General features: G+C 37.4%; 1 protein-coding gene across 2 annotated transcripts in view; it reads left to right on the top strand.

Annotated features, from left to right (window-relative positions):
• Positions 1-3,221: 3,221 nt before the first annotated feature.
• The window catches only part of kazna (kazrin, periplakin interacting protein a), a 41,549-nt gene continuing 32,028 nt past the window's right edge, over positions 3,222-12,742 (top strand). Inside the window, exon 1 of one of the 2 annotated variants that reach the window (XM_051903758.1) lies at positions 3,222-3,749. In XM_051903758.1, coding sequence (XP_051759718.1) covers positions 3,566-3,749 — 184 coding nt within the window. In that variant the 5' untranslated portion in view covers positions 3,222-3,565. The remainder of the gene's footprint in view (positions 3,750-12,742) is intronic. The other variant, XM_051903757.1, reaches the window with a different exon arrangement.

The following is a 12,742-nucleotide window of genomic DNA, read 5'->3' as shown; positions in this document are numbered from 1 at the left end:
GAGGGAGGTGTTGTCATCTGCTTCAAAATACAAGCTGAATGCATGTGTTATATTTCACACAGTGTGCTGCTCACCTGCAGTTATATGTTACTCTCATTCTCTTTAACAGTGTTTTTCTTTTTCTTTTTTTTAATAAATTCATCCATGTGAGTAGCAATTACTTTCAGCCGGTGGTCAGCATCACACATCCTAAGAGGGATGTGGTCAGTGAGGACATTGTTCAGGGACGTGGGACTAAATTAACATAGAAAAAAGACTTGGAATGAAATACTACGTCATTGCTTACTGAATACTGTGCAATACTGTATACTAGCTGCTATTATTGTGCAACAGAACACATTAAGGTGCAGCCACATTTCGGCAAAAATTTGTGGGCAAAAAGATTCATTGCCCATTGTCAATAGCGTAGTAATGCATGAAGCACAGCTCTCACAGAAGTCACTTTCAAAGCAAGCAGATTTCTGTTGGTCAGTGTGGTGAATTCAAATGATCAAGCGAAATCTTGCCCTTATGCAAAACTCCTGATTGTGCAGATTCCTATTGAAATGACTGAATTGTGCCAATGAAATTTCACAGACCAACAGTAAATGTGACCTTTATAAAAAACAAAAGGATTAGTATGCTACGTTGTTGTCACATGATGACATTATCATTTTGCTTGTTCAATTAAAAAAATATTTATGTAAAAATGTCTTTTAAAAACCTCTTGGCAGTCCGATTAAATAATGAGTCAAGAAAGTGATGTTAGAAATCAGAGATTATTCATCATTTTGGAAATAGAAGGTCAAGTTCAGTCAAAGACTTTAGATTTACAAAGACAGTGTGCTCGTATTACTTTGAATGGGAGAAAGTGCAACGTGCAATATGGCCGAATAAGTCCCGCCTTCCAAATAAAAAAGCCAATCGCCAATTGGTAAAGTCATTGTGTCACTGGAGCTGCCATTAGAAGTTCCGGTTGATATAGAAACAGTCAGTTTATGTCTGCACATGCGCATTGGCTGGTCCAGCCTGAAAAATGCAGTTTTTTTGTTATGATTTGAGCGTTTACAAACAAAATTTATGAGACAGTTGTTGTCAGATTTCATTGGTGATTTCAAATATGACATTTAATCATAAGCTTGGTGAACAGCTTTGGAGAATTTGATGTTTCCCCAATCAAAGAGATTGAAGCTGTACTTGCAGGTCTGAAATAGCTGCCCGATAGGTTTTTCAAAGATGGCCACCGAGTGAAATGACTTGCCTTAAAGGGATTTGATTCAGTGCATTGCATTATGGGATACAGTACAAATTGCAGTGATACTGCACTGATAAACAGTATTTCACAAGTTCGCCTGCCCATTCAGTCTGAATGATTAATGGTAAAACAAACTTGGCTTGCTGTCCTCGAAGGAGGCTCGGCTCGAGCTCCGAGTTAAACCCCCCTATAACAGTACTGCATAGAGGGAGAATAAGAGAAATAGGGGAGGAGGAGGGATGCTGGAAGAATTGTCGCTGGGATGACACAGTGACTGCTGCTTATATACGCTCGTAATGATGATTGACAGGACTGAATGTTTAGGCTCCTCCCGAACCTACGTTTGGAACTACATTAAATGCAGAAGGTCATCTGAGTATTTTGTGCATACTGTGCACACATTCCACATACTGCTGAAGTAGAAAGAATAGTATGCAAACATTCTATAGTGAATGAATGTCAAAAGAACAAAACCAATTCAATGGCAGCAGCCATGATTTAGCTTTCCAATAAAAGCAGGTAATATTGAACTATCATCCCACTAGAATACTTTTTAGAAGGTTAAGAGGATGTTGTCAGATTGTTACTGCCTTTGGGTGTGGTCAGTAATCTTTTAAACCAAGTTTCACAGAGTTTGACATTACGACATTGTGATTAACATGAAAGAGAGAATGAGCAGATGATCTATTGTGGTTCCACCCAGATGTGACAGTACTGACCGCAATCAGGAAGCTTTTGGGATTCACATTAATGTGGAATTATTTCGTTTATATAGAGGAATGAAGAAAAGCAGAAAGTGGTGTAAAGGGGATTTTTGAAATGTGTCCTTTATTTTGCTTTGGCTTTTGAACCTCCTTACATACACACACACACACACACACACATTCATACCATTCTTCCAAAACCACACTATTCTGCCATCTCAGAGATGATTGAAGTAAAGAATTTGAGTGGGTACATTAGAACAAAACATATGCTCTTTCTCTCTCTGTCACACACATACTGTAGCCTAAGTCTCACAAACACTTTGAATGCGCCAGCTTATCCTCTTCTCCCTTATAGTTTGACATAAAACAAATAAATGTATGTGGAAGAGGTATGAAGTATGTAAGGTAAGAGATGGATGAGTAAGGATGAGTGTCACACATAAAGACCTTATATGCCATATTAGTGAGGGTCTCTCTAGATACAATATTTTTCACATTTTTCACATTTCACATTAATAACATTTACTATATCCTACACTTTAACCCTCACAGAAACTGACTCGCTTTATTAGATTTAAAGAGGAACATAATTTGGCAGATTTATGAGCCTCTCAAACCGTGAGGAACACTTCAAATGTCCTCACAAGTAGGTTTCACATGTTTCACTATATTTGTGTTTGGCTACACACAAGTGTAGCCAAATGTAGCCAAGTGTAGCCAAACTTGTATACATACATACACCGAAAACATGCACATCTCCTCTGGTATGCATTCACTCAGTCATACAGACCTACATATTAAAATAAATTTAATATATACAATTAAATTAAGATAGCCTATCAAAGATTATATTTGATATAGGGTTTTGAAGGAGAAAAACTAATTATTAAAAGGTAACTATTAAGTGAGTGTTGTTGTTTTTTTACCATTTAATATTTGTACCATTTATCATTACTACTAATATTGTTTTATTATTATTAGCTTATATTATTATTATTAGCTTATATTATTATGTTATACCATAGCTATATACTTTTTCATTTCTCCTTTGTATATTTAAAAATGAAATTATTTAAAGTAAATAAATATGGATAAAGTGTTCCAATCAACTTGAATTCACCCCCAATTAAATAAACAAATGTATTTATTTAGTTAATTGTGTACTTTTATTTATTTTAAATTATTTTAAAATCCAATATTGTTAAATAAATAAATAGTTAGTTAGTTTATGATGCAAATGTGACGTTCTTTTAGATGGGTGCCCTCCTCCTCTCTTCCTCAGATGGTACAGTCCGTTTAAAGAGCCGCTTGGAGTCTCTTGTGCGTTCAACTCTCTCCACGAGAGCGCGCGGCGGAAAGATTCGTTTAGTGAAGCACGCTGTTTCATTCTCTCCAAACTCCCTGTCTCTCTCTGTTTATCTTACTCTCTGACAGTCACGTCCAAACACTGAACAGTATGGGACTTTGAATATCCGTTCTCACCTTGTGGATTTTGGGGGATTTTTTGAGCTTATAAAAGAGAGCACAAGGACAGAATGGGATTTTAGTGTGCTTATGATGCAGCAGGCGATATGACACGCTCCGTGGGTTCTGTGGATTCTCCCCGCAGGCGAAGATCCGGAGAATGATGGACGAGAATAAGCAGCTCGCGCAGCGGATCGATGGCGCGATCCAGTGCGCGAAGCAGGAAGTGGCGAACCTGCGCGCGGAGCTGACAGCCACCGGTCACAGACTGGCGGAACTCGGCGAGCTGGAAGAACCGGGCGAACCGCAGGAATATCAACAACAACAACAACAGAACCACCACGGTAAGAAACCGCACCTGTGACCGCTTATATCTCTTACCTGTGTGACCTTCGAGTGAATGGACAGAATTGCTACAAACTCTCTCTCTCTCTCTCTCTCTCTCTCTCTCTCTCTCTCTCTCTCTCTTTTCCTCCGATTCATTCTAGAGTGTTTGTAAGGTGATTCTGTTTTCAGTTTCCTCACTGACAGCTTGGTTGTTTCTGGACAGTTGTATTAGCCTATGGGTTTTTTTTTGTGAAAGTGTCAGGACATAATGCTTGTGTATGTTTAAATACTTATGAGAGAGAGTGTTTGTTCATCATCAAGTTTTAATTCGGTATCAGAAGTCAACTTTTTATTATATTTGCCCCACTGTAATTGGTTGTCAGTAGAAAATTTTAACCTTTTAATGGCATTTTTTTTCTAACAACAATTGAATCAGTTAATTGAAATGATACATTGTCAAAACCCATGACTAGACATTATGAAATATTACATAACCAATCCAGAAATACCAAATTTAACTCCCATGTCTTGAGCATCTGGCCATTGTCACTTTTGGCGGCATTTTAGATATTTCCCTTGCTTAAACAAGATATCCTCAAGATAAACTGTTTTACTGAGAACCCAAGTAATGTAATCGAGCACTGCTCATGTTTCAGGAAATGGCCCTTCATTTCATTTTTCCATTAATGCTGACAGACTAAGTGTACCACACTACAAAAGAGAGAGCATATACTGCTCTCCTGCCATTCTGTTTGCTGTTGTAGCCATTGATTGATTGGTCAGTCTTCTGATTGTCTGCTGTGTGGCGTAGCTTGGGTTGGCTTTGGTTTTGAGTCTCTTGGGTGTTCAGAGTGATTCTCCGTTTCAGATCCACCTGCGCTCACTGGGTGGAGTGGACACCCTGGGCTGGTGTGGCTCATAACATTTAACAGATGCTTTTTATCCAAAGCAACCTACTGTAGGCCAGAGCCACCCTGGGGTTGTGTGCCTTGCTTAAGGGCACAATGATGAATCAGGATTGTGATTTCTATAATTGCTCAACAATCTCAGATAACTGCTGATGCATTTAATATGCCCTGAAGTGACAGTAAAGCTTTGTTTCACCGTACAAACCTGCGGCCATCAATTTACACTTTCATACAAGGTTACACAACCATACAAGGTTAGTCTGTTTGTATGTTTTGATGAGAATGAATCCAGCTTGCATTATAAAAAATGTTTTTAAAATGTGACAGTAAAAACCTGTTAATTGTGAACTGCTTCAGCTGTCATATTTTTACTGTAAAATAACAATATATATATATATATATATATATATATATATATATATATATATATATATATATATATATAATTTTTTTTTTTTTTTTTTTTTCTCCAGTGTGCACTTATCACATGGCTATTTGTTTGGTCATTTGTGTGGTGTTCAATTTGTATAATGATCACTTAACTGTATATCTGACTGATCTTGTCTGTGCCACCCTATTATTTCATATTTGTTTAATTATTTAGTAAGCAGCTGTATAACAAGCGGGATAATGTACAGTCAGTCAGTAGTTATTGCAAAACAAACCCTTTCAGGATGTACATCACAGGATGTTTATTTTATGATTATGCTGGCTAACTGTACATTATGTATGGAATAATTGACGACAGGCTGTTGAATTATTAGAAAATAATGCACACCTGAGGTGGTAATGGTAAGGGTGTGCATTATTTTCTAATAATTAAATGGCCCGGAGTCAATTATTCCGCTTATACTACGGTTATCACACCTCAAGACACTGTTCAGATATTGTATTTCAAGACATTTGTCAGGTTTTTGTCCTTGTGTGTGGGACTAATTTCTTACGCATCTCATCCCAAGCCTCCATTGCTAATTCCAAAATGTCATTTTAGAGCTAGTAAAGGAGCCATTGATAGCATACGAATACAGCTATCAACGCAGTTAAGAGAGAGAGAGAGAATAAGCATATTTCAGTTAGCCTACCTGAGTCTGTGCGTCTCTCAACAGTGTTCGGCAGCGGTGTCTCTACTAATAGCGAAACTGTAAGTTTATCTACCTCAAGAACTGCACGATTATTACCTCGCTGGTGAGAAATGTCATGTAGCTTTTAAGTTTCTACACTATTTTACTGATTAATTCATCAAAGCAGCACAGACATTACGTTTCTGGGCGAGTGTGTGTCCGTACAGTACTGTGTGTGTCTGTGTTTGAGTGAGAGCGAGCAGGAGAAAGAGTATGTATTTTCAGGACATAATAAAACTTATTTTGTAGCAAAAACCATGACAATAATTTGTAATTTTTATCCTATTGTATACTGTATTTCTTTGCTTGGTCAGTGTCATTGTGGGTTTTGGTTCTTTTGCTGTTGTAGACCTTTTGAATAACTGAAATAATTTGGTGAAGTGATATGGAACTGTAATACGGTCAAGACCTGCCTGGAACTACTTTAGCCGTGAACATTTGTCAACCAATCGTTCAGAACGTTTAGATCTTTTAGAACGTTTGTCAACCAATCAGATTCGAGCATTCAACAACCCCCGTAGTATAAGCACATTACATACATTGCGGTTATAAAATTACTTATATAAAGGATAAAAAGAACACTAATCTTTCTGTTCCTCTATAAAAAATTACCACGAATGGATGCTGACACTCAGAGCATCACTGTGAGGCTCTTATCCGCAGCTCTCTCTGATTTCATTCAGCACTTCATTGAGAGCTCAGCAGATTGTGATCTTGTGTCTAATGTCCCACATCCACTCCAGGAAAGGCTCTTTTGGGTTTGGCTTGCCAAGTCGCTTGATGCAATTTATTTGTATGCGCATTTATGTATTTGGCAGATGCTTTTATCCAAAGCGATTTAGAAAGCATTCAGGCTATATATTTTATCATTACATGTATTCCCCGGGAATCAAACCCATGACCTTGATGGTGCTAGTGCCTGTTAAGCCACATTATTTCAGTCTGGCCAAGCTGCTCTATCAGCTAATCGAGGACTTTGTTGTTGCTTGTGTCATTTTGCCACATGTCAGAATGCAGGACATGTGTATTGACAAAATAATGACTTATCAAGATGGAAAATCACACGGACACATGTGCCCAGACACGGGCCTGTCAGTGTAGATGAGAACAGTGCTTATTTATTTCTTGGAAGAGAGCGTAGCAGTGCAGATGGCCTTACAAAGACCTGCTGGTAATGAATGAAACGCTAAACGCATACAAATAAACACACACACACACACACACAGTCTTGTCTGCTAGTAGTTATTTTCCCAGTTATGGCATAGTATCTACATTAACTATGGGCTGTTATGGGATTTTGAGTTATTTTATTTGCTTAAAGATGATGTTTATAGAGCGTTTCCCCAATATGGCCAGCAAAGGATGTGTCTAAGTGCACTTGGCCGCCATATATCTGACTTATGTGTTATTGATGTTTCTAAATTGCCTTAATGGCCTGGCTGCATAATTGTTTTGATGTAACAGCTGTTGGCTGCCATGCTCGTACAGAAGGCTGGTTGTTTCTTTTTTTGGGAATTACACTTGCATATACATTTGAGAATAGCAAATCTGAGCTTATTAGTTATGATAAATCACTAACAAAGTAATTGTAGTAATTCTGCTTTAGTAAGTCTTGAGAGACAATACCAACAGAAGATTTGCTCCACGCAGGTGAGCTTGTGTTCATCTTTAGATTATGTCATAGGGGCTGTTCAAGTTCGAATTCCCCATCTATCGGTCTCTAGGCAGCAGTGTGGGTTGCTAGGCAATCTTCTCTCATTATGACATCACAAAGGGGAGGACTGATAATGCAGCTAAAAGCTTTTCTCCTTTTTCTCCATATACGCCTGCACACACTCCAGCTGATCAATGCTTTTAGTTTATCCTGCTGGCATTAATGAGCTATTAAGGGGGTCATTAGCTCTTTAGGTTTCGATTATGTTGCGTTGTATAAAAGTGATTATATTTTCATAAGGCCGTTTCTCCATGTGCTTGTCTATCTATTATTAAAATGCTAAATAAATCTAGTTGTTTGTATCCCAGCAAGAGCGTGTTTATAGACAGGTGTTTTATGTGTGTGAGCGCGCTGGGATGGGAGCCGGCTGAAAGCAGTCCTGATCCTCATCCCTCAGACGTGTGAACTGCCTAATTTAAATGCAAGACAGAAGATGAAACATCACGACATATATCCAGATCAAGTAGCTGGATTGAAGCAGTCAAGAGCTCAGCTCACTCATAAAGACCATTTCCATGGATCAAAAGGAATCACCATAATTTAAGATGTAAGGCTTTAAATGGCAGTAAAGCAGCATTAAAGGTCAGGATAAATCACCACCATCAAGTTAGAGACAGTTCCGGGCTCAGTTTTAATCTAATATTATTAGACATATGAGTAGGATGTGCTCTCAACTAATCTATGATGCCTCATTCTCTCTCTCCTTATTTGATCCTACTTGAATTCCTGATGGTGCTAACTGTTGTTTCAGCTGGCCTGTGATTCTGGCTCCTTTCTTTGGGAATGATGTTGTTTAAAGTTGCGATGAAATAGAACAGATCTTTTCTTCCATATTGCGTACATCTGAGTGTAATGGATTATCAAAAAAATTTAAAAAAAATGGAGACTGAGTACTTGGTTTTATGCATCTGTTGTCGATTGGGTTTTGAAATGTGGGCGTTGCACTCAAAAGGTGAAGAGCGGGTTTGAGGGGTCGTTTACACAACACCGTTTTCATATAAAAACGGAAAACTCTGTATGCATTTTGGCCGTTCATTTACATGACAACTGTGTTTTGGGGGCCTGAAAATACAAACTTTTGAGAAGGGGTTTCAAAGTGCAAGTTTTTGAAAATGATGCCATTATCATTTCTGTGCAAACTACAAAAATAAAGTTTTGAAAACGGTGCGTGCATGCGTATAACGTGTTCAGTCTATAGGCGCATATAGTTTTTCTTTACAAAGTGACATCGCCGACTACTGGCCTGGCATGCATTATACAGCGTTTCACGGCTCCATGTGAACAGCAATTGTTTTGACAGCGTTGTCATCTGTAATCAAAAAATGCAAAGGAAAAACTTTTCCGCTTTTAGTACATTGTTGTCATGTAAATGTACACTAAGTCAAGTCACTTTTATTTATATAGCGCTTTATACAGTACAGATTGTTTCAAAGCAGCTTTACAGTGATTACAGGATAATGATTTAATGATGCAAACAGTTCATTTTGACTGTACAGCAACTCTAAAAGAAAATAGTGTCATTGTTCAGCTGAAGTCAGTTCAGTGTTGATTCAGTTCCATTGTAAAGATCATCAATTATTAAACTAGTTCATTTCATCTATAAAGCAGTTCTGCAGAAAACAGTGATGCCATCATCCAGCTCAGTTCAGTTCTCATTGGACTAAATAATTAGAAAAGTCCTGCATATGTCACCGCTGCATGTTGTTTTTTCTTCAGAAGGTCCAATTATGAAATTTTGATTAAACATTACAAGGTCAGATTGTTTAAAAAAAAAAAAAAACATATACATTGATGAATTGTTCACAATATGATCAATTACATACATTTAGAAAATAGATACATTGAAATTGAATGTGACTTGTGACCCTACTCTATTTTCTGATGATGTAGAGTCAATCTTGTACCTTGTTGATATTCACTCCCTCTTACCTCAAGAATTTTGTGACTCGCTTATTTTTACGCCTTAGACCAAAACAACAACAAAAAATTCCTGATTATAAGTGTGCTGAAATGACTGACTCAATCTATGTTGTTCAGCAGTAAATTCATCTGGCCAGGCCAGTGGGTGTTTTGTATTGGTGGCTACTTTAGCTAGTTGTTTTGCTGATTTGCTGTTCTTGAGACACAGCATAGTTATGGACCTTTGTGAACTTTCAGACTGATTCATGATTTCCAAGGGCAGAGTTATGTATGTGCTAGTGATCATTTTGAGATTACTGGCACATATTTCATGCAATATTGATTAAATTCACAAAAAAAAAAAAAGTGTTAATGTAAATTCTGCCTATATTTAATTTAGTATAATTAAGTTATATATGGCCTGTTCAAAAATATGCTATCAGTAAGTTTTTTAGCAAGGGTGTAGTAGATTGATCAAAATTGACATTGAAGTTATTTATAATGCTACAGAAGATTTCTATTTAAAATAAATTCTGTTCTGTTGCGCTTTCTATTCATCAAAGGATCATGAAAACATGTTTTCCAAACAAAATATGAAGCAACTGTATTGATAATAAGAAATTTTACACAAGCACCAAATTGTCATATAAGAATGATGTCTGAAGGATCATGTGACCCTGAAGATTGGAGTAATGATGCTGAAAATTCAGCTTTGCCATCACAGGAATAAACTACATTTTAAAATATATTAAACTATAAATTTTCAATAGTAGTAATAACATTTCACAATATTACTGTTTGTTCCTTTATTTTTGATCAAATAAATACAGCTTTTGTGAACAGAGATAAGAGACATCTTTCAAAAACTTTAAAAAGTCTTTTGATTGGTCTCCATATATCGGCATCAGCTATTCAAAAACTCATATCGGTCAACAACTACACAGAATATTATTGCTTGCTACTGGATTGATGTGTAGGATTTTAAAGACTCCTACACACTGCATTATAGAACATAGAACCTGTTGTTTTGCAAAGGGAAGTTCTATGAAAGTGACAGTCTGTCATGAGACAACAAATTGAGAGTATTTTATCTTTTGCTGCAACTCACTCTGCCGTTTGCATCTATTAAGCAATCTCAGACAGACACGTACCACATTTCTTTTTTCTCCCTGTCTATCTGTCCGTTTTCTCTCTCCCTGTCTTTTTCTTTCATTTTCTTTTTTTTCACAGTTACCCACTTGCATGCTGAACCGATGAACACTCATAAATCTTTACTGCTGTGTTGGTGATATGTTTGGCTATCACCGTATTGAAGGTGTTTAGGTCACCTGGCACCTGCACATCCTGCTGCTCTAATGCCCATGATTGAGTCTGTTTACTCCTCAAGAGCATTGCAGTTCACCTGATCTCTGTATGAGTCATTTTGAATGAATGTGTGTGTGGCTGGCTGTATCTAAACATAATAAATCATGAATGTAGTCAAAGTTTGAAAATAACTTTTTTTTTCCACACCTGTCAATGGCGAATTGAGAATTTACCAGCCATAAATATTTCTTATGTGCCATGAAACTGTATTTGTCATACATTTTAATTCTATTTTTGTGGGGGGAAAAAAATTATGGCTTGTAAATGGTTTTGTCTCACATGTTTCTGAGAAACGATGAGCCAGTCTCTTGCTTAAACTGCAGCAAAAATAAAAATGATGCAGTGAATTTTTTTCGGGTCATAGCAATGTATTGTGCAAGAAACCGTGCAAAAATAACTCTTTATTAATCAATAATCTGTTCCTGTAATCATAATAATTTGAGTGAAAAGGAATAAAAGTTGTTGGTGTTTTACTGTCACTGCTAGTGTTCATTTCAGCTGGAAACTGCAGTGAATTATTAACCCAATTTGTTGGTTGAAACAGTTATAACAACAAATAACAATGATCCTTTTTATAGCTGTGATAAAAATTATAGGATGCAATCTTTAGTCTTAATGGACTCATTGCTGTTTGTCAAATGACTATGTTGTAGATCCTAATAAATGTACTATCCAACTGGCCTTAAAGGCACAGTATGTAAGTTTTGCCACTAGAGGTCACTTATTCAAAACAATAACAAAGGCATAGCTTGATGACTAAGTGAATGAGCATGGAATCATGGGAGTTGTCATATTCACCTCCATAGCTGATGGAAAGCAATCCGACGGGACTCAGGCAGAAATCATGTTCATGATTGAGCTAATGTATTAGATTTCTTAACATTATTGTGGTATGAAGCAGGGCGTGGCCGAGAGCCGTGGGAGCGGAATGAGGCCGGTGGAGCTAATGCTAATGAGAGACACCTGCACGATACACCGGTCTCGAGTCCTAACCGCTTGTTAAGTCGTGACGTAAGGAACGCTGTTGCTGGGTCCAAGCCTCGACTCGTTTCACTTGAGAATGGCATCTCCAAGGCCGTTTATGAGCGCTATTTATTTATATTAAACATTTAACATTCTAAAGTTAAACATTTAAAATACTTACAGTCTACAACAGTCTCCGTGCTCACAGCGTCACAGACATTAATATTTTAATGATTTATAAAAGATGAATCACTGTCTGGCCATCTGGGATTTTGGTATGGAGATAAAGGTTATGATTATAATTTTTTGGAAGTATTACACCACATCGTGTGTGTATATTAGCACCATTTGTTGTTTTCTTGTGGTATGAAATAGAGCGTTTGGACCCGGAAGCGCTGCAGCATGACGTCAGACTTAACAACCGAATATTGAGGAGCTCCAGAGCTTTTATTAATGCTTGTATGCCGCAGTTGGCCGATGCCACTTTTTTCGTTTTGTTTGTTTATTTTATGATTAAAGTTACGTTTAACTCCTCCTTCCCTGAACTTGAACTTTGTTACAGTTACGTTTGATGACTTCAATTTCAATGTAGTATGATTGTAAGTACAGAAGTAAACATTTTAATTTCGGATCCTGTATACAGCACGTGCATAAGCGAACTTCACATTTATCAGTACAGTTACAATATAACACATTTGGTTGAATCTCTGTGAAAGGTATATATGTGAGAAGGTGTAAAGGGGCAGTCTGTACAACCTTTGCACAGCATAGCTTTAAACTTCTCAATGAACTCACTTCACTCTTATTCCCCCCCACACACGCACTTCAGAGAGTGTCATATTCCACCTGCTCTGTTAGTATGGAAGATCTGGAGGAGCTGACAGGACAGTTTTGCCTCTCGCTCTCTCTCTTTCACGTTTGCTGGGCTACAAAGCAGAGGAAAAAAGTGAGTTGTTACTTTGTGTCAAAGGAAATGCATTTGTTGTCATTCACACAGTGACAGTTACTAACCCCTGGAGCATGTGAGTTTTGCTCTTCAC

This window comes from Ctenopharyngodon idella, chromosome 8 (assembly GCF_019924925.1).
Source record: "Ctenopharyngodon idella isolate HZGC_01 chromosome 8, HZGC01, whole genome shotgun sequence".
Lineage (NCBI taxonomy): Eukaryota > Metazoa > Chordata > Actinopteri > Cypriniformes > Xenocyprididae > Ctenopharyngodon > Ctenopharyngodon idella.
This window is presented reverse-complemented; position numbering and strand designations above follow the sequence as displayed.